This window comes from Hydra vulgaris, chromosome 11 (assembly GCF_038396675.1).
Source record: "Hydra vulgaris chromosome 11, alternate assembly HydraT2T_AEP".
Classification (NCBI taxonomy): Eukaryota; Metazoa; Cnidaria; class Hydrozoa; order Anthoathecata; family Hydridae; genus Hydra; species Hydra vulgaris.
In genome coordinates, this window is record NC_088930.1 from 47729896 (window position 1) to 47751271 (window position 21376).

Below are 21376 nucleotides of genomic sequence, written 5' to 3' on the forward strand. Positions count from 1 at the left end.
TCTTTAAAACAGATTTTCCCCTTATTGAAACCATTGCAAACCAAACTTCCTAAAAGTAATTTTTTAAATAAAAAAGATTCTTAACTATTTGTAGCCCTATCTTACTGTTTGAATATTATGTAAGAAAGATGTTTTCCGTTTTAGATTTCAATAACTTTTAGCCGCGTAATTAAAGTATCAGGCCACTCAGATTTCATAAAAAAAGTCAAAAAGTATTTTTTTTTTTTTAAATTTGATTTTCTTAGCAACGCGCATAGCAACGGGTTTATAATAAGAATTGCAAGCTATTTTGTTACTTTTTTGTTATCTAATAAACTTTTTAAATAATGGGTAAATCGTGCAATGTTAAAGAAAAAAGTCATGTAAAGATTTCATAAAAATTTACCGAACGGTTCAACTTTATTAGCAGCACCTATTAGTTTCGAAAATCTTTAAATAGTTGCTCTAGCTAAAACGAAAAAAGTTATATGCTTCAAAGACACGCACTGGGAAAAAAAAATTTGATGTAAATATCGGGTTGAGGAATAATTCATGAGCGTTTTTTTCAAATTTAAAAATGCACGGAGAAATAAAATGCATTGGCAAAATGTTTTATGTTGTTTGAAAGGGAATGTTTTGCTCTACAAGATAGTGTGTTTTGATTTGTTTTTTTTTATTTTTGTGTATTTTCAGATCATTAAAATGGAATGTCAAGTGGACAAAACTGAGCATTTTCGACACCATTTGCTTTTTGCATTTAATCGAGGTGTTAAGGCCGCCGAAGCTACTCGTGAGAATTGTGCTGTGTATGGAGAAGGAGCAATGCCTGAAAGTACCGCCCGCCGTTGGTTTTCGCGCTTCAAAAATGGGAATTTTGACCTCAAGGACGGATCACACACCGGTCGACCAATTGAGTTCGACGAAGAGCGATTGAATCAACTTCTTCACGAAAATCCACGTCAAACGACCAGAGAATTGGCGGAGCAGATGGATTGTGATAAAAAAACTGTGGTGAACCACCTTCACTCAATGGGCAAGGTTCAGAAACTCGGCGCTTGGGTGCCACACACTTTGAGCGAAAACAACAAAAATCAACGTTCCACAATCGCCGCTATTGCACAAATCTCACGAGTAGCTTCGGCGGCCTTAACACCTCGATTAAATGCAAAAAGCAAATGGTGTCGAAAATACTCAGTTTTGTCCTCTTGACATTCCATTTTAATGATCTGAAAATACACAAAAATAAAAAAAACTAACAAATCAAAACACACTATCTTGTAGAGCAAAACATTCTCTTTCAAACAACATAAAACATTTTGCCAATGCATTTTATTTCTGCATGCATTTTTAAATTTGAAAAAAACGCTCATGAATTATTCCTCAACCCAATAATATAATAATTTATTAAATGCATGCGTCTTAATTGACCATTCCTAAACCAATGACTAAAAATAATTTCAATTAAACCTGTCTCTTGTTTTTCCGTGGTTATTAGGGTGCTCCCAGAAGTCTTTGCGGTTATGTCATAAAACACCGCGGAAGCTAGGAAGTTCATGCCTCCTTCTTTAACAATGTCGCTTATTAGGCTAGAGCCAGTGATGAACCTCAGACTTCCTGATTTTGAGCTAGAACTCTAACCACGCTGCATCAATTGATTGAAGCTGGCAATGTCGGGAATTTTCTTTGTTAAATAAAGTTATTATAGCGATATCATAAGTGAATAGAATAAAACTCTTGATTGCAAGCCAATGAGTTGATCAGGTAAATTTAGACTTAAAAAAAATATAGCATTAATCTTTGGTAATTTCGCTAAAATAAAATCTGCCAATGTCAGTAAACACAATTTGTAATAGTTTAGTAGAACAAAGCAAAAAAATAAGATTAGGTATAACTCATCAAGATGAAGTGCGCAAGAGAACGGAATTCGGAATAGGAGACAACTTTAAGTCCCTTTAAAATTGACGTGTTATAAATATTAATGTTCATGAACAAAAGTTTCTGTCGTGAAGTTTAGATTTAGTGCAAAGAACAAGGTTGTCTTCCACTTAAGTTTGAAGAACAGAAAAGGACGTAAAACTATTATAGCTAAAATTATAGCTATTTAGCAAAAGAAACTCTATTAGCAATTATGTTTTGCCTACAGCCTACAACTTGCAGTAATTTTTGTTCTTAATAAAATAAGAGATCTAGCTACAAATCAGCCAGAATTTGTAAACTAACTTTCTGAAAGTGATTCGTCCAAGAAAGAAAAAATTGAACATTTACTCGATCATGAAAATATATGACCTCGAAGAGAACTAACTAAATTTCATTTTGGGCTGTCATTCAAAAGGTAAGCAAAGTAATAATAATATTTTGACGATTACCTACAAAACAACATCTAACGAAAGTATATAAAGGCTAAATTTGGAAACTACTGTCTTTAATTAGAGACTGCAAGACAAAGTGGACAAATTTTTTAATGCTTAAACGATTTTACAAAAATTGTAAATAAAAATCATTAATTTATTGTTACACCGTCTAAGATATAGCTCAGTCACATGATAAAAAAACAATATTATCTAAGATTATTACAATTCATAAAAGTTGTTAGTTCCCATAAAAGTAAAGATTTAAGCACTTTGTCACCGGTATTTAAACCTATTTAGAGCCAACATTGCTATTAAATTCATGCTTACCAATTTAAAAGATGCTGACAATAACACGAGGAAAAGTAAGCGTACGGTGTTAATGGTTTGTAAGCATGAATGGTACTTGTGGACTATATCTGCAATTCCTGCGTAACGGTTGAAGCTCCGTTCAAGTTGATGAAGAAATAACTACAGAGTTTTATTTATTTAAATATAAAAAAAAATTGGTAGAATTGCTCGAAAGAAGAAATGTCGCCGATACAACCAATTAAATATGAGATGTTTTTATCAAAAATGAGACATAAAACTTTTTGAAAAAGACCATACACATAGTGAATATTTAGAAAGAGCATATTTGTTTCTTAGGACCGTGAAACTGATAAGTGTCGAGGCTGAACCGGCAATTTTTTCCGCTAGACTATTCATAACGAAAGTTCTAAACCGTTTGGGCGATCAAGCACTGAAGGAGTCTCATTTCCTAAAGTCAAATTTCAAAGCATTATTTCTTTATTCCAAACATAACTTTCGTCTAAATATTAAAGGAAACCAGCTTCTCGAAAAATCTTTAGTTCGATCACTACGCGGTCCAATTACCATAAAAACACCAACCAAAGATGGTTGATACCAGAAAAATACGCATTTAGTTTTAAGTTTCGAATTCGAGTTCAATACCACTTATTTATCAAAAATACGTATTATTTAATATTTGATCAAAATCGGAAACGATATCGTACCCGATTTATCAACATATAACGGAAAACGAAAATCTTTGCTTTAACCCTTTCGTGACGAGTGACCCGTATGGCGGTTCATAAAATTTGTTTCTAAATGACGAGTGACCCGCATGGCGGTGCATAAACAATTTTGAATATTTCAAATCATCTATAGCAATTGGGGAAAACTTTAAACTCATTTTTGAAATGTGAATAATATCTTAAGTTAATCCTTCAAACCGTTTGTTAACTGCATTTATGGATCGCTCAAAAATTAATTTTAAAAAATGACAAAAACAGATAAAAAGTATACTGTCATGAATGAGATCTGTAATAAAATATCACATCCGCCTAAAATATCACATCCCCCATAAAAAATCCGAAATCGAGAATGCGTTTTCAAGTTATTGCACTTAGAAGTGTATCTAGTACGTCCGAAATATTTATGTACAAAAACAATAAAATTAAAAACGCAACGATCAAGATTTATAAAATGGTTTGTAAATAAATGTACTATAAATGAAGTCAGCATTAAATGGTAATATATTTAAAATTCATACTTATGAAATTTTGATCTTAAAATATTGCCTGACAATGATTATATAGATTACACATGGGGGATGTGATATTTTAGATACTAAATACTAATACTTTTCATTATTTTAAATGTTACATAGGGGGATGTAATATTCTAGAAGCCTGGATAAGGGGATATGATATTTTACATAGGAATTTCAGCTTCTTATTGTGATATATATACAGATTACAGATGGGGGATGTGATATTTTAGATACCAAATACTAATACTTTTCATTATTTTAAATGTTACATAGGGGGATGTAATATTCTAGAAGCCTGGATAAGGGGGATGTGATATTTTACAAAGGAATTTCAGCTTCTTATTGTGATATATATACAGATTACACATGGGGGATGTGATATTTTAGATACTAAATACTAATACTTTTCATTATTTTAAATGTTACATAGGGGGATGTAATATTCTAGAAGCCTGGATAAGGGGATGTGATATTTTACGTAGGAATTTCAGCATCTTATTGTGATATGTGTATAAATTATACACGAGGGATGTGATATTTTAGATATTAAATACTAAACTTTGCAGTATTGTAAATGTTACGTAGGGGGATCTCTTTCGCACTCTATTTTATAAGCAAATTCTTTTTTTTAACTGATATCTAACTTTTAGAACTCTAATGTAATTTGTAATACAATTTTATTGAATGCAAATTTGTTTTTTATTTACTTCAATGTCTTAAGTCAATTACTATATTTTACTTATTTTGACTTTTTGTGAAAAACCAAAAAAAGTTTGTTTATATGTTTAATAATATATTTCAAAATTTTCATGTGCTACAAATTTTTGCATGTTGATTTATATATATATATATATATATATATATATATATATATATATATATATATATATATATATATATATATATATATATATATATATATATATATATATATATATATATATTTCTTCTTTTCTTTTTAAACTTCTAGCAGTGTTTCGCGAAAAACCTAAATAAATTGTATAAATTTATTTATTATGTTATTAAATGTATTTATTAAAGTTATAAATATCAACCATTCTATTTGTTAATTTTTTACAAGATTTATTATGTTATAAATGTTATATTATTTATTATTAATTTTACTTTTTTGTAATAAATTTGTTCACAACAAAATGAAGTTTTATTTTTAAAAACAATGCATTCTATATGGTACCATCGATTTGGGATGCAAAAGTCACATTTTATCTAAAAATAAATATTTAAGGTTAAATCATTTTTCTATTTGAAAATAATGTTTAAAAGTAATTGAAATATTTCTTAATACCCATTTATCTTTTTTTTGATTTTTTCTAGTTTTTGGACCAGTTTCACTTTCGCAAATACGACACAAACTATCCTGCCAACATTTTTGACCTATAGATTTAGCTTTATCAATTTTTTTTGTTTCTTTTTAAATGTAATTTTATATGAAGGTAATATAAATATTTTTAACACTATAAACAACCTTACTAACCTCCTTCATCTTATAGTAGTTGCACCACTTTCTTCCTATATGCATTCACTTCTTCAATTGGAAAGGTGGTCACCAATTCTTCTCCATTTATATAATTTTCAGCAAACTAAAATAGGTCTGCATATATATATATATATATATATATATATATATATATATATATATATATATATATATATATATATATATATATATATATATATATATATATCACAAGTGAGAAAATTCGCACACATTTTGAAACTCAACTGTTGATGTTGTAAATGCCAAGGTTATTTGTACACATAATGATAATAATAATATAAGAATAAAAACAATATAATATAAAATATATCATTTTTTCGTTTAGTTAAATAATGTTACCTTAAGGCAAAATACTCCACATGATATACTGTCAGCTGGTTTAGCATGTGGCGATGTTAATATTCTAAACTTTTCAATAATACCATATCTCTGTTGTAAGTAACGACTGAAGTATAATAGTATAAAAGTTATAAAAGATGTAAAAACAAAATTTTGAGATACCAATCACTAGATTAAAAAGTCATCATACTTCCACTTTAATTCTTCTTTTTTTATGGAATTAATCGGCTCTCCCTTAGGGTTTATATAATGAATGGTTTTATCATCTGGTTTAATTATCTAAAACAGAAGTAAGTTTCAATGTTAAGTTTTAACTTTGGTTCCCTGTAAAAAAAGCTCACTGGAAATTAGGTTTCTCGAACTCAAAGAAGTTAACTATTTCAAAAAACTATTTTACATACAGCCAGCGTCCAATGGAATTTTGCCACCATGCAGCATATTAACATTTCTAATTTAAAGAGCTCTTTCTGTAAATAAATTTGTATTAATTAAATTATATATATAAATATATATATATATATAAATATATATATATATATATATATATATATATAATATATATATATATAAATATATATGTTTCAATGTCATATCTTGTTGTACGTGAATATATATATATATTTTTGAATATAAAGCATAAAAAACAGCTGCGTACAAACTAAATTTATTCTTCGTAATATTTCGATCTGCTTTTGCACAGATCGTCATCAGACGTAAAATATAATACAAAAAACCGTTACAAATATTACTTAAAAACGTCAAAGAAGACATTAAAAAGAAGCCATAAATGATTACATAATAACGTAAATATAAAACTAGCAAATATTATTTGACTCCTTTTTTTGGATAATTTTTTGAAACAGAGGTCTCCAACTGTTTGTAGAAATTTTAATGCCATTGTCACGGTTCAGAAGTATTGGAGCATTTTTGATTTTTTGGTATGTTGAGGCGTAATTAATTTCAAGTGATTCTCTAACTTTGCGTTGATCGTACTCTGATTTTATTGCTAGAGTTTTCGGATTTGACCAATCAAACATGCCATTACATTCTCGACCATGTTCGGTTGCACCAGATGCATCCCATTTACCTTTTAAATAGTTTTTTTGATGTTCAATGCATCTCGTTAAAATCTTCTTTTTTGTTTCGCCTATGTATATACTGCCACAAGAGCATGTGAGTTTGTAGACACCGGGATTGCTATTTGGAATTAACTTAGACTTGTTGTTGCATAAGATGTTTTTTAACGTAGGTGGTGTAGTAAATATTATTCTGACGTTGTAAGGTTTAAGTTCTTTTCTTAGTTTTGGACCTATTCTTGAGAGCCATGGAAGTTTAACTGTATATTTAAATGTTTCTGTTTTATTATAATTTATTTTAGAAAGGTTGATTCTTTTCTGAATATAGTTCTTAGCAGTTGTTTCAAGCTTTAATCTATCGTGTCCATTTTCTGCAAACATATTTATTAAAAACTGTATTTCATCATCAAGATATTTTTTGGAACAAATTTTAACGGCACGAGATAAAAAACCTTTAAAAACACCCATAACTATTTTTGGATTAACGTTTGATGTAGGTTTTATTTGTATATTAGTGATAGCCGACTTTCTATGGATTTTGAAGTTATAGTATGAGTTATTAGTATTGGTTACAGTTATATCCAAGAAGTTTAATTCCTTTTTATTGTTTTCTTTTTCTGAAGTATATTTTATTGCTGGATCTTGTTCATTTAACAACTCCAGAAACTTATCATGATTTTGTATTGAGTCGAATCTTGCATGACTGTCATCTACATACCTTCTGTAAGTCTTTGGCGAAAATTGACCAACCTCAATATACAGTTAAACTTCCATGGCTCCCAAGAATAGGTCCAAAACTAAGAAAAGAACTTAAACCTTACAACGTCAGAATAATATTTACTACACCACCTACGTTAAAAAACATCTTACGCAACAACAAGTCTAAGTTAATTCCAAATAGCAATCCCGGTGTCTACAAACTCACATGCTCTTGTGGCAGTATATACATAGGCGAAACAAAAAAGAAGATTTTAACGAGATGCATTGAACATCAAAAAAACTATTTAAAAGGTAAATGGGATGCATCTGGTGCAACCGAACATGGTCGAGAATGTAATGGCATGTTTGATTGGTCAAATCCGAAAACTCTAGCAATAAAATCAGAGTACGATCAACGCAAAGTTAGAGAATCACTTGAAATTAATTACGCCTCAACATACCAAGAAATCAAAAATGCTCCAATACTTCTGAACCGTGACAATGGCATTAAAATTTCTACAAACAGTTGGAGACCTCTGTTTCAAAAAATTATCCAAAAAAAGGAGTCAAATAATATTTGCTAGTTTTATATTTACGTTATTATGTAATCATTTATGGCTTCTTTTTAATGTCTTCTTTGACGTTTTTAAGTAATATTTGTAACGGTTTTTTGTATTATATTTTACGTCTGATGACGATCTGTGCAAAAGCAGATCGAAATATTACGAAGAATAAATTTAGTTTGTACGCAGCTGTTTTTTATGCTTTATATTCAAAAATATAAATATATATATATATATATAAATATATATATATATATATATATATATATATAAAATTAAATTAATAACTATCATTAATTATTTGCATTATTTTTTAGCTAAAAGTTTGTGAATACCTCATGCCGTCTTTGTATTAAATCAGTATTAATTGGCAACTCGTCCAGTGAGAGCAACCCAGCTGGTGACAATACTTCGATTCGATTCTTCACAGCATTAATAAATGGAATGACATTCAATTTATTGTTTTATATTTAAATTAAAATTTTTTTAAATTTAAATAAAGATAAATTATTAATACTGTTTGTTTTGTACAAAAATTCAATTTTGAAGTATATTCATTAATCATACTTTTTTTTTACTGTTTACTAGTAGTTTTAGATAAATATAAACAACTTCGTCACTGAGACATTCGTTTAAAGTGTCTTGTAATGAATAATCATATATCTTGCAGCCACCTAAATCTGGATATATACCCATAATTGCTTTTACAGGGTTTACAATACGGAGATATTGTATTATTGACCTATTGATAAAATGTAATAATAATTAATTATTCAAGCATACATTCATCAAATAAAATAACGACAGTATTACATTTACAGAAAGATAACATAATGTTATAAATTTGTAGACCTTCTATTTTTTCACCGGGTAGGGATGTTTAAAATTAATTTTATTTAAGTAAGTTTACATAGAAATCTTCAGTTTACTAGTGCGCCACTGAATAATATATACCTTTCACTATCTTCAACTATGCAGCTTTTTTTTGTATATAATGTCTCTAGAAAATTGCACATAAATTAAAATAAAAAGCCAACATGAAGGTATTTGAAGAAAATTTTTTAATACATACCTTCACTATCTTCAACTACAGAGCTTTTTATTGTCTCCTCTGCCTTATTTGTCTCGTCTATAAAATTGAACATAAATATAAAATGATAGGCTAACAAATATAAATGAAACTGTAATTATTTAATACATACCTTCACTGTCTTTAACTGCGAAGTTTTTTATTGAATCTGCCTCCTTTACAAAACAAACCATACATTAAATAAAACGTTAACACTTATAAATAAAAAGGTAGTTTTTTATTACATACCTTTACTATCTTCAACTAGAAAGCTTTTTATTGTCTCCTCTGCCTTATTTGCCTCTAAAAAATTGGATAGAAATTAAAATAAAAAGGTAACAAATATAAATGCAAAGGAGATTTTTTAAGACATACCTTCACTATCTTTAACTACAAAGCTTTTAATTATCTGCTCTGCCTTATTTGCTTCTAGAAAATTGAACAAAAAATAAAATATGGAAAAAAAATGCTTAAGCAGACCAAAAGTTGAAACATAAAAAGAAAATCTGTTGTTACTATTTACCCTCTATGCTTTCCACCAATGAATGTTTTTTTTCGATTTCTATTTCATTTTTTGTTGTAATTGTTTCTAAAGTAGAGGGTACAAAAGTCTTTCAAATTAGAAAATATTGGTTGTCTAGCAATAATATTCATGAAACTCTTTAGCTTTCTTTTTAAAAGTTAAAAAAAGTAGTTATTGGAAAGCTTGTATATAAGTTGTGCGCATACCTTTATCACAAATGCCTTCGAGAAATTTCTTAACATGGGCTCTTTTGTGGGTTCCTTTTATAATAACTTTATTACTACTCAGTTTGAAATTTCCACATTTTGTAATATCGCTTACTTCATAAGGTCCTTTAAACCGTGGCTTGAAAGCTGCGCCTTTGCTTCTCCTCCCTCTAATATCAAGTAACAAAACTTTGTCCCCAATTTTAATTCATTCTTCCATAGATTTGATATTTTTTGAAACTCTTTTATCGTAATATTTTTTTTGTTTCTTTTGAGCTTCTGTAATGTTCTAAAATTTATAACTATTGTAATTATAAAAAAAAAAAAAAAAAAGATGGTATATTAAAAATTAAATTAAAGTTAAGTGGTATAAGTGATTACTTTAGTGACCAAATTGGTTAAGTTTTCAATATGAATTTTATTTTTTTCGATTTCAGCTTTAACTTCATCTTCATTTGCGGGGAAAATACCGACCTCCTAAATAACAATGCATACTGGTATTGGTATACTAAATTATGAGTGTAAAGTAAATATAATTGTTTAAAATGATATCCAAATATACTTACTTCTTTGAACTCACTTCTGCAAACAGGTGAACGACCACCAAACATCAACTCAAAAGGTGACACTTTTGTAGACGTTTGTCTTTCAATTCGTAATGGATATAAAACTATATCTAGAAACTCATCCCGGTTTGACTGGTTTTCGTCGACAAGTTTTCTGATTTTTCTAATTAACGTAATTTCAAAATAATGATGTTATTATCATTATTTTATTTTGAACTTAAACAATAATAAAATAATGCACACCTTTTTACATTTTTATTTGTATTTTCATCTTGTCCATTTGTTTGAGGGTGATAAACAGCAGTTCTTCGTCGTTCGATACCCAAGATCTTATATACCTCATCGTTTAACTAATTAAATAACGGAAAAAAATGAATTATTTTTATTTTTATTTACTTGCTATTTTAAATGCTGTATTATACAAAATCAAAAGGTTTTATTCTAATTCATCTTTAAAGGATTCGACCTAATGTTGTTTTTACGGGTCTGCATTATATAAAAAAATTAAAAATTACCTCATTGCAAAACTCAGTTCCATTAGTAAGTATGACGGATGGAAAACCAAAGGTTGAAACTAAATTTATAATCGCTCTTGCTACCGTTATTGCTTCCTTATTTGGTAATGCGTAAGCAATAGGCCATTTAGAAAATAAATCGGTACAACTCATGAAGTATCTGTTACCCATTGATGTTTTAGTAAATGGTCCGGCGAAGTCTAAACCAATAATTTCCCATACTCTTGTGGTCTAAACACAAAATTTCAACATAATGCAACATAAGAAAGTAAACATAATACGTTATACATTCGTATAATATACTAAATTAAAGATTCCGAATTCTAGAAAGATATTTAAAAACACTTTATTAAGTTACCTTTATGGAATGTAAAGGTTCGGATGCGGAAAGCAGTTGACCCGATGTTTGACATCGAATGCATTGTTTTATCTATTAAAAGAGTTATTTTTTTATTCTTTTTTTAACCTTTTATCTTATTTTCCCAAGACCGATGGTAGTGGTTTTACAACTCTACTATGATAATAAAATAAAAATAATGCAATTAAATAAATTTAAAAGCAAAATACTTTATTTATTTTTTAATATCTCCCGTAATATTGGGCCAATAATGTTTTTCCATTATTTTCATTATTGTTTTGTTTGTGCCACCATGACCCCCTAAAGGACTATCATGTTCCGCAGCAAAAATTTTTTTTTGCTCTTCCGTATCCACAACAATATCCGCATAATATAAGTTTCCACATATCTTTACTCTACGCTTCAACTTGTTATCTAAGGGTAGTAAATATTGAACAAGTATACTTTCAATTTCATTTATTTCAATGAAATATTTGAATTTGAGTTTTGTTTTTTATTACCAGTACCTAGCACACAATAACTTTTTGACGCATTTCTCAAACTTCGTTTTTCATCTTTTCGAAAACCCGCTGGATAAGTGCTCTCTCTTAAATATGCTAAAATATTTTTAAAGTAATGTTCGTTTTTTTCCATTTTTAACTTTTGAGTTTTTCAAAATTGTAATGAGTACATCAAACCTGTTTACATATTTCGAATTAGAGACTATTTATATACATACATAATCGTAATAAAATCAATAAGTATGTCTTAATGGCTCATACGGAAAGCATTTAGGCTACATATACAATATACGATAAATGTGCTGTACACGTTTGACTTTTATTATACTAAATTATGTCTTTCGTAAGGAAAAAACACAACATTTAATATCATTTATTTTGTAGAGAAATTTATTGTTTTCTTTTAGTTTTGTCTTTTAAAATGTATGCCTATCTTTGTAACGCTTATATTTCTATTTTCTAATACTTATGTTTTTCACCTCTAAAAACGTCTATTTCCACATGCAAAGGTTGCTGACGGCTTTGCCGAAAGATAGTGACTTATGTTGTGGTCTGAAGAGGCTTTTAGTTGACTAACCTGTAGGACTAGCCCTGGTAGGTAAAGTGTGACTCGGTAAGGCAAGTAGTAGAAGGGGGATAAATTTCAATGCCTACTTAATATTAAGATTACACGTAGAAAATTAAACAACTTAGATTAAATTAAGTTGAAGAAAAGTGAAAATATTTAATAAGTAGAATAGAAACTTTTGAATAAAAAAGTAACAAGAATATTATTTAAATATTTTAAATGTTTTTTAAAGATGTTTTGAGACCAGTATTATGCGTAATAAAATTTGAATAGCTCTGGGTTTCTGACACGTCAGACGAAGGTACATTCAAAACAAAAATTTGTGCGCTCAACTTTTAACCTCAAATAATAAATATTTACTAATAGAATTTCACTTCACTTTGCTTAAACTCATTCCTTTCCTGATCTGCTCAAGTCGAACTGTTTGACAAATATTATAATTACCGGCAATTTATGTTCGGAATTTTGTTACCACGGCTACGCGTTTGTACTCGACTCGTTGAATTGAAATTAAAAAGTCTTTCATATGCCAATCGATATAGTCAATTTTTTTATCTAACTTAATCCTTTTAATTAAACCACCACGCTTTCATCCTTATTTTAAACTTGTCAAATTCCTCGCTATCTGGCTGTCATTATAAGCACGATTTTTAATTGTTGTTGAAATCCTCGTCGTACAATGTGGGACACGGTTTAAAGCATTTGTATCATTAAGTAAATAAAGAAACCAAATATTCTAAGTGTGTACGAATATAAATTTTTTATTATTGCTCAAAATATTCGCGAAAGCATTTCGATGTCGCAGTGGGCTTAAAACAACAATAATCAGCATGCTGTTTTGATTTCAAATTAGTTAACAGTAAATAATCGCAATTCCCAAATTTTTTATGTTCGTCTTTTCCATAATATTATACAGTACTATAAATATACTACAATGTACATACAGTATTGGTACAGTATTCTTTATCATTACACATTGATATTTGATGTTTCTTAATAAAAAAATTCACAATGATTTTACATTTATCACTATAAATATATATATAAATCGATTTCTAAACTGGACTTGGGAAGATTCAAAATTGATTCAAGAATCAGTGGAACCTTCTCTCATACCACCCACAAAAAAACGTTAATTTAATCATACTTTAAAATTGTTACTTTATTGGGATAATAAAGAAGCTTCTTTTATTTAATAAAAGATTCCAAATATTTTCTAGCCCTCTCTCCTTAAAATTAAAAATATACAAAAAAAACAAACAACAATGACAAACAGTAATTATTTCTTTTCCTTAAATGTTTATGCACTAACACATAAAAATACAAGCATAAAAATGTGTTCGTTGTGTTCTTTTTGAATCTTTAGAACTCATTAACTCGTTCAAAGCCTTATGCATTTTAAAAACCCTTTTCAAAGTCTTGGTTGAACAATTTTGCATTTTTTAATTGTTAGCTCAATCGCATCTAAATTAAATAGAAGATTAAATTAAACATTAAAAAGCTAAAAAAAATAATGAAAATAAAGAATACAAAAAAATGTAAAATTATTATTAGCTTTGTAAATAAACATAAATTTTATACATATATATCTCATATATTTTTATCCAAACAAGCTCCAACAAAGCTGAAAGAAATAAAAAAGAGCTACCACTATTTCAGTATATGTGTTGACTAATTATCACAATAAGAAGCTGAAATTCCTACGTAAAATATTACATCCCCCTTATCTATGATTCTAGAATATTTTATCTCCCAATGTAATATTTTAAATACTGCAAAGTATTAGTATTTGGTATCTAAAATATCACATCCCCAATGTATAATTTTTATATATATATCACAATACGAAGCTGAAATTCCTATGTAAAATATCACCTCCCCCTTATCCAGGCTTCTAGAATATTACATCCCCCTACGTAACATTTACAATACTGCAAAGTATTAGTATTTAATATCTAAAATATCACACCCCTCGTGTATAATTTATATACATATCACAATAAGATGCTGAAATTCCTACATAAAATATCACATCCCCATTATTCAGGCTTCTAAAATATTACATCCCCCTATGTAACATTTAAAATAATGAAAAGTATTAGCATTTGGTATCAAAAATATCACATCCCCAATGTGTAATCTGTATATATATCACAATAAGAAGCTGAAATTCCTACGTAAAATATCATATCCCCCTTATCTATGCTTCTAGAATATTTCATCTCCCTATGTAACATTTTAAATACTGCAAAGTATTAGTATTTGGTATCTAAACTATCACATCCCCCATGTGTGATCTGTATACATATCACAATAAGTAGCTGAAATTCCTACGTAAAATATCACATCCCCCTTGTGCAGGCTTCTAAAATATTACATCCCCCTATGTAACATTTAAAATAATGAAAAGTATTAGTATTTGGTATCTAAAATATCACATCCCCCATGTGTAATCTGTATATATATCACAATAAGAAGCTGAAATTCCTACGTAAAATATCACATCCCCCTTATCTATGCTTCTAGAATATTTCATCTCCCTATGTAACATTTAAAATAATGAAAAGTATAGTATTTGGTATCTAAAATATCACATCCCCCATGTGTAATCTGTATATATATCACAATAAGAAGCTGAAATTCCTATGTAAAATATCACATCCCCTTATCCAGGCTTCTAGAATATTACATCCCCCTATGTAACATTTAAAATAATGAAAAGTATTAGTATTTAGTATCTAAAATATCACATCCCCCATGTGTAATCTATATAATCATTGTCAGGCAATATTTTAAGATCAAAATTTCATAAGTATGAATTTTAAATATATTACCATTTAATGCTGACTTCATTTATAGTATATTTATTTACAAACCATTTTATAAATCTTGATCGTTGCGTTTTTAATTTTATTGTTTTTGTACATAAATATTTCGGACGTACTAGATACACTTCTAAGTGCAATAACTTGAAAACGCATTCTCGATTTCGGATTTTCTATGGGGGATGTGATATTTTAGGCGGATGTGATATTTTATTACAGATCCTTGATATTTTTTTCAGTGATAGTGGTGAAGATTTTTTTTGTTTGATCACCAAAATAAATGTATCATTTATTTAAATTAGAAAAGGGTATGTTTATGTATTTCTTCTTTATTTGTTAAAGGTTACATAGAGAAACTATATATTTTTGTTAATTTCAACATGATATATTTTGATCACGTTACTGAGATAATAAATTTTTTTTTTTAGTTTTTTAATTTCCTGAAAGCCAATTCTTTGACAAAAAAAACAAGGTCTTATTTTTAAAATTCTGACTAGTAATTTTTATTTTATACTCTTTTAAGGTGGTACACCAGGGAAAAAATGCATTTTTAAATTTTTTGAAAATTACTCTTTTTATCACGAATTTACTAACAAAATTGAAAATTTTTGACTTCCTCTATAGATTTATAGCAATAACTTTTTATCTAACCAAATCCAAGAAAAACCCATGGGTCAACCGGAGCATCAATATTAAATAAACATTTCCTGAAAATTTCAGCTCATAAACATAAACTGTACTTAAGTTATCATGTTTTGAATTTTAAAAAACCCTAAAAAAACATTTATGCAAAAAAAACAAGAAATAAAAAAGAATAGATCATTTTGAAGTGTTAAAACTACTAAAAACCACCAGCTACATAAAATTCTTTTTTCTTATCCTGTTCAGCATCACGGGAAACCATTTTATTTGATCTTAAAGATTTTCTCCTACTTTTTCCTTCATTATTCGATTTTAAATTCATTTGTTTAACACGAGCAATATTTGCTAAAATTGATTTTTTACAAGTTACTGAACCGATTAAACCATAATGCTTTAGTACATTTAAGACACCATTTGCACCATCATTGTAATGGATCACTGCTGAATGAACACTCATTTCAAGAACATTTTTACCTACAAAGTTGTTTTTGGGTACACGAGACCATATCAAAGAGTTTAATGCTTCATTACCATTCTGAGTTTCACCATGCAGGCATTTTTTGAGTAACTCATCAGCTTGTAGGTCTTGGATAATAGGAAGAATTAAAGTCTTTATCCATGGTGGAATTGACATAGATGAAGTTATATTTTTCTTGCTACTATTCCAGTACTTACACCATGTTTTAGTTGTTGTTCTAGGGCAAAATTGGTGTCGATAATCATTATCAGGAAAGCTAGTAAAATGAAAGAGTATAGCATAAACTGCTTTTTTCATTTGGTATAAATCTCCTTTATTGGCTCTAATAGCCATACCATAAAAATTTTGCATTGAATTTATAAGTTTTTCTGTCAACTTTCCTTTACCAGAAATAGGTGTTTTTGTTCCTTTGTATTTTTTAACCAAATTGTGTACCCAACCTTTTTTGGACGTGACCAAACATTCCAGTTTTTCTGGTATCACTTTAAACTCATGATAAGGATCAGCAGATAAAACATCGTTAAAAGATGATGTATCTCCATCACCGAGATATTCCGTATAAATCAAATTATTCTTTTGAACAGATCGCTTAAAAATATTCACTGCACCAATAGATTCCATTGCTCCAGAAGATTTATGATGATTAATGGAACAATCATGTCCTACTTTCCAAGAATCAAACTTTGGTGAATGTTTTCTCTTTTCCCAAATTTCACAACCTTTGCAGTGTTTTGAGAGAACTTCTACATCAATACACTTACCACCAGATAATGCAGTAACTACTCCATTCAATGACATGTGCCCACGTTTTTGCCAAGAACCATCAATCGATACACGTATTTTTGATGGTTCATTGGTATCATCACCATTTTGAAGCTCAGTAGCAGCTTTTTTCATACTATTATTTGCAACTTTTTTGTAAGCTGTCATAACATCTTGGCTAACTATTTGAAACCCATTCAGTGTCAAACAATTTAAGTTCATGCATCGAGAAAACGATTTCATAGAACTAAATCCACAACCAATTTCTCGAAAACCAATAACTGCACGCATATTTACTTCAAAAGTTTTTTTTTTACTTTTTTCTGGTTTCTTTTTTGATAAAACTCTTAGTGAAGTGTAAGTACACGTAGACCAGCCACAAGCTGAGCAGTTCATATTGAGTAAATGAGAAAAACCCATTCTGTGACTTAATTTATCTTCAATTAAAAGAGGAGAATAACAGCACTGACAAACTGTTTTTGAAATCAAACTTTTTAATATGGTAAAATTAATCAAAACGAAATAGTTATCAATTTGTTTATCATCAAAACTTTCAATACTATTGTCAGTAACTAATTTCTTAGCACTCTACTAGTTGGAACAACTAATGAAGATGGAGATATTAAAGGCTGAACAGTAGAATAATTTTTATTAGGATGACATCCATTCCATTTTCTTTTAACTTTTCTAAATAAATTTTTTTTACTTGACATCTTAACAAAAAAAAATCAAATAAGCAACAAGAATGTTTGTGCTCTGTTTAACAAGGCTTGTGACTTCTATTAATGCAGTTTAGACCGGGAAAACAAGAGCAATTCTTCCTTGATGACTTTATGCTTTCATCTCAAAATTGCTATTGAAAAAACAAGTCCAAAATCACTTCCAAAACAAGTTAAAAACTTGTTGCTATGAGGTTGCTAGGGAGTTTTATATGATAGTGGGGCTCAAGTAGGTCAAAGTTAAGCTATATATTTAAACAAGTATGTCGAAAGTTTTTTTTAAAAGTCAACTTAAAGGGTCAATCTTTCATAAAATTAAAAAAAAAAAAAATCAAAAAAATTTTTTTTTTGTCATTTTTCTTCCTGGTGTACCACCTTAATTGATCATGATCCTAGATCGTTATTTTACGCGCAGTCATATAGCTGTTTTTAAGTCAGTCGCGAAAGGGTTAAAGCGCATGCTTAAACTGAAATTGTGAAAGCAAAGTTTAAATTAAATAGTTTTCTCTTAAGAAATTTAGTAAAAAGTTTGTCTGGAATGAAAAGGAATAGTCAGGAATACATGAAAAGTTGTATTAAGAAATATCGTTCTGCTAAAGCAGTATCGTATATCTCCAATACAGTTTTAGTACATTTTTGTACTAAAAAAGTTACTAAAACTTTATCATAAAAATATTTATTACTACTTTTAAATTTATTTAGTTTTATGAAGACCTAAATTAATATAATTCAAATATATTATAAGTCCTATCATTTCATACCTTGCTTATTTTATCATGTTGATTATTATTTTATTAACATAACTGTTATGCTATTACCTTTTTTTTTGTACTGTTTTAAAAAATTTAGAAAAATAAATTAAAATTTCGAGCCATCACTGACATTTTATTGTTGCTAAACGTTAAATTTTGTTATAAGGATTGCAGTTCTTCTATCTGTTTTTTGCTCTTTATTCAATAACTATTTGATTTAAATTAAATATAATTATAATTTGATATTTTATTACGAGATATATGTTTTTATATATAAATCTTTTTAGATTTTTTCATGAAATTTTTTGTTCGCGCAATTCAAGTTATATATGTTTATAGTTTGCATATATGTTTATATTATGTTCAAAGTTAAAAAGTTTTTGATAAATATATGTTTGTGGTAATATGTGTTATGTAATTGTTTTATAAATGTGTCATTAAAATAGTATAAAATGTATCTATTGTAAATGTATCTAAATGTATATATGTATCTATTATAAATATTATATGAGGTGTTTATATATTTTTATGAATTTTTTCTAGGCTTTTCTAAATGTGTTTCTTATTAACATAGTTTTACAAGCAAGGTTTGCAAGCAAATTTGAGCTGAAAATTTTTTTTAGCTTTTAAGGAGAATTGATGTTATTCTTTGTTTAATTTAATTTGTTTAAATATAGTAGTTCTAACAAATAAATGTTTGTTTGTTCTTGGTTTTTTACTTATCTGTTTTCAGATTCTTATAAACTAGGCAACTCAGCTAAGCAAGTTTTGTTTTATTTTTTAGTGCTATTGGAAAGAGCTGAAAGTTATTTTTTAGAGTGATTGAAAAGAACTGAAGTGTTTTTTAGTTACTTCACACGGTGTACTGGTTTGAGTAAGTTTACTATTTTGTTTTATTTTATATTGGATTTATTTTATATTTGATATATATTATATTAGATATATATTTTGTGTATTTAACATGGAAAACTGACTGTAATTTGTTGACACGAAAGTTTATAAACTTAAATCTGCCTATATCTCATTATATATATATATATATATATATATATATATATATATATATATATATATATATATATATATATATATATATATATATATATATATATATATATATATATATATATATATATATAATTACTTTAGAGTAAAATATACTGACTGACATTGCTTCAATTTTTTATACAATATTGTGCATTTATTATTTTTGTTCATTAAGGTAAAAATAATTTGTGCATTGTAGATTCTTTGTTAAATTAAAAATAATTGATGTAAATAAATATTATTTAATATTTTTGATAAACGACTTATGTATATAAACATATAAAAAGATATGGATTTCAATAAATCTTAAGTTTAAATAAAGTCTTTGATTAGAAAAGATCACAATTTGTAAGATTCTTTTACGTTCATTTATTCAATTGTAACAATAGTAAGATTACTGGTAATATGTTTAATGATAACAGTGAAATTGAAATAGATAGTATTAGGCTCAACAAAGTTATTAATGTAAAATGCTATAAGGCAACTTGAAAATAGCTGTCAAATGAAAAATTTTCAGAATTCAGTGTCAAGCAGTGTTAATGTCTGTTAATTTGATTTTACTTTAGACACTTCAGAAAAAAGTAAAGTATGAGTTTAACTATTTATAGTAAATATTAACACTTTTAAATCTAAATAAATTTTTTTTTTTTTATAATTTCTATCATAATTATGTTCTTTTTTTCATTTTTTTTTTTTAGTTTGTCTTCACTTTGTCATCTTTTGATTAATTAGCTAACTGTTGAAACATGGTTTAAATTTTGTAAATTTAGTATGATGTGAAATATACTCTATTAATCATTAGTCAGCAGTTAGAGAGAAGCTGGAGCTTAATTAAGAAATGCTGGAAATTAGCTTTTTATCAAGGTAAAAATAATTTTGTTTACTGGTAACATAATAAAACCAGTTACTACTATTTATTCCGTGCTTTTTTACATTTGTTAACATGCTGCTTTGGAAACACTTTCTCCCTCTCTCTCTTAGATGAGAGGGAGATTTAATGAAACTTATGTAATTACTGAGCTTTTACGTATTTCTTAATACCACAAATGATAATGACCATTTATAAGAAATATTTTACGAGTTGCTTGTTTAACTATAATTGTCCCTTGATTGTTCAAATATTGTAATAAATAAAATCTTTTTAGTCCAAGTATTTAAGTTAATACTATAGTAACAATGTATACATTGTGTTGTCTAGCCTTTTTATAATCTTTTTTAATTATTCTGTAGACAGAATATATGAACCTGTCATTTCGAAAAGGACTTAAGTCCAAAACTTTTAGTAGTTAGTTTATAAGTTTGAATTAAAAATTTCTGTATGATTTATGCTTTTTTTATAAAAAATAAAAAAATACATAAGTTATATACATTCTTTATTTATCTACTTCGATGTTTCATTTCTTTAGCAACCTAGACATTATTTTAATAAAAATCATATTTTTGTTGATTTTTAGTAAATGGATTTGTGCCCTTTTTGAAATTTCATATATTTTCTGTTATTATTATCCTAATTCTACTAACAATAAAATGCAAATAGTACTTTTGTAATTAAAAATTGTAATTTTATTTTTCGTGTCGTTTTTTAGGTATTTGCAGGCTTTCCTTGACTTTCCTTTTCTGGTACTTGTGTTATGACAGATTTTAAAAAGAACTGATGTTAATGCGGTCCTTATGGCGTTACCTATAAGCAATGACGTTGCTGAGTCAAAGTTAAAATATTTATAGATAAATTTGTATTTAATATTTATATAATATATCAAGTTATTAA

General features: G+C 27.7%; 3 protein-coding genes and 3 long non-coding RNA genes across 6 annotated transcripts; 2 read left to right on the forward strand and 4 right to left on the reverse strand.

The window, feature by feature from the left end:
• The first annotated feature begins 681 nt into the window (after positions 1-681).
• Positions 682-1188, forward strand: LOC136087085 (histone-lysine N-methyltransferase SETMAR-like). Its single transcript, XM_065809591.1, has one exon. The coding sequence runs from the start codon at positions 682-684 to the stop codon at positions 1186-1188; it is 507 nt and encodes a 168-aa protein (XP_065665663.1).
• Positions 1189-4821: 3633 nt separating this feature from the next.
• On the reverse strand, positions 4822-6235 carry LOC136086715 (uncharacterized). The gene is made up of 7 exons (XR_010641528.1): positions 6142-6235; positions 5931-6019; positions 5741-5846; positions 5378-5483; positions 5189-5277; positions 5008-5109; positions 4822-4870 (listed from the first exon to the last, which is right to left on the reverse strand). It is a non-coding gene; the product is annotated as an uncharacterized LOC136086715 (long non-coding RNA).
• A 320-nt stretch (positions 6236-6555) lies between these two features.
• LOC136087086 (uncharacterized) lies at positions 6556-7284 on the reverse strand. The gene has a single exon (XM_065809592.1). It carries the CDS (start codon positions 7282-7284, stop codon positions 6556-6558), a length of 729 nt encoding a protein of 242 aa, XP_065665664.1.
• Positions 7285-8383: 1099 nt separating this feature from the next.
• On the reverse strand, positions 8384-9374 carry LOC136086716 (uncharacterized). The gene is made up of 5 exons (XM_065809027.1): positions 9281-9374; positions 9151-9207; positions 9033-9078; positions 8646-8820; positions 8384-8500 (listed from the first exon to the last, which is right to left on the reverse strand). The coding sequence occupies exons 1-5, from the start codon at positions 9339-9341 to the stop codon at positions 8396-8398; spliced, it is 444 nt and encodes a 147-aa protein (XP_065665099.1). The 5' UTR covers positions 9342-9374; the 3' UTR covers positions 8384-8395.
• Positions 9375-13654: 4280 nt separating this feature from the next.
• LOC136087286 (uncharacterized) lies at positions 13655-15376 on the reverse strand. Its single transcript, XR_010641689.1, has 2 exons — positions 15218-15376; positions 13655-13847 (listed from the first exon to the last, which is right to left on the reverse strand). It is a non-coding gene; the product is annotated as an uncharacterized LOC136087286 (long non-coding RNA).
• A 3832-nt stretch (positions 15377-19208) lies between these two features.
• Positions 19209-21376, forward strand: LOC136087287 (uncharacterized). The gene is made up of 3 exons (XR_010641690.1): positions 19209-19435; positions 20307-20472; positions 21195-21376. It is a non-coding gene; the product is annotated as an uncharacterized LOC136087287 (long non-coding RNA).

What these genes read in the sequence shown, in the direction of transcription:
- LOC136087085 (XM_065809591.1), top strand. Translation starts at nt 682, where the DNA reads ATGGAATGTCAAGTGGACAAAACTGAGCATTTTCGACACCATTTGCTT.
- LOC136087086 (XM_065809592.1), bottom strand. Translation starts at nt 7,284, where the DNA reads ATGGGTGTTTTTAAAGGTTTTTTATCTCGTGCCGTTAAAATTTGTTCC.
- LOC136086716 (XM_065809027.1), bottom strand. Translation starts at nt 9,341, where the DNA reads ATGGTTTGTTTTGTAAAGGAGGCAGATTCAATAAAAAACTTCGCAGTT. An exon ending in CGCAGTTAAAGACAGTGAAG is followed by an intron (nt 9,208 to 9,280) that starts GTATGTATTAAA and finishes TCAATTTTATAG; the next exon opens with ACGAGACAAATAAGGCAGAG. An exon ending in TGTAGTTGAAGATAGTGAAG is followed by an intron (nt 9,079 to 9,150) that starts GTATGTATTAAA and finishes GCAATTTTCTAG; the next exon opens with AGACATTATATACAAAAAAA.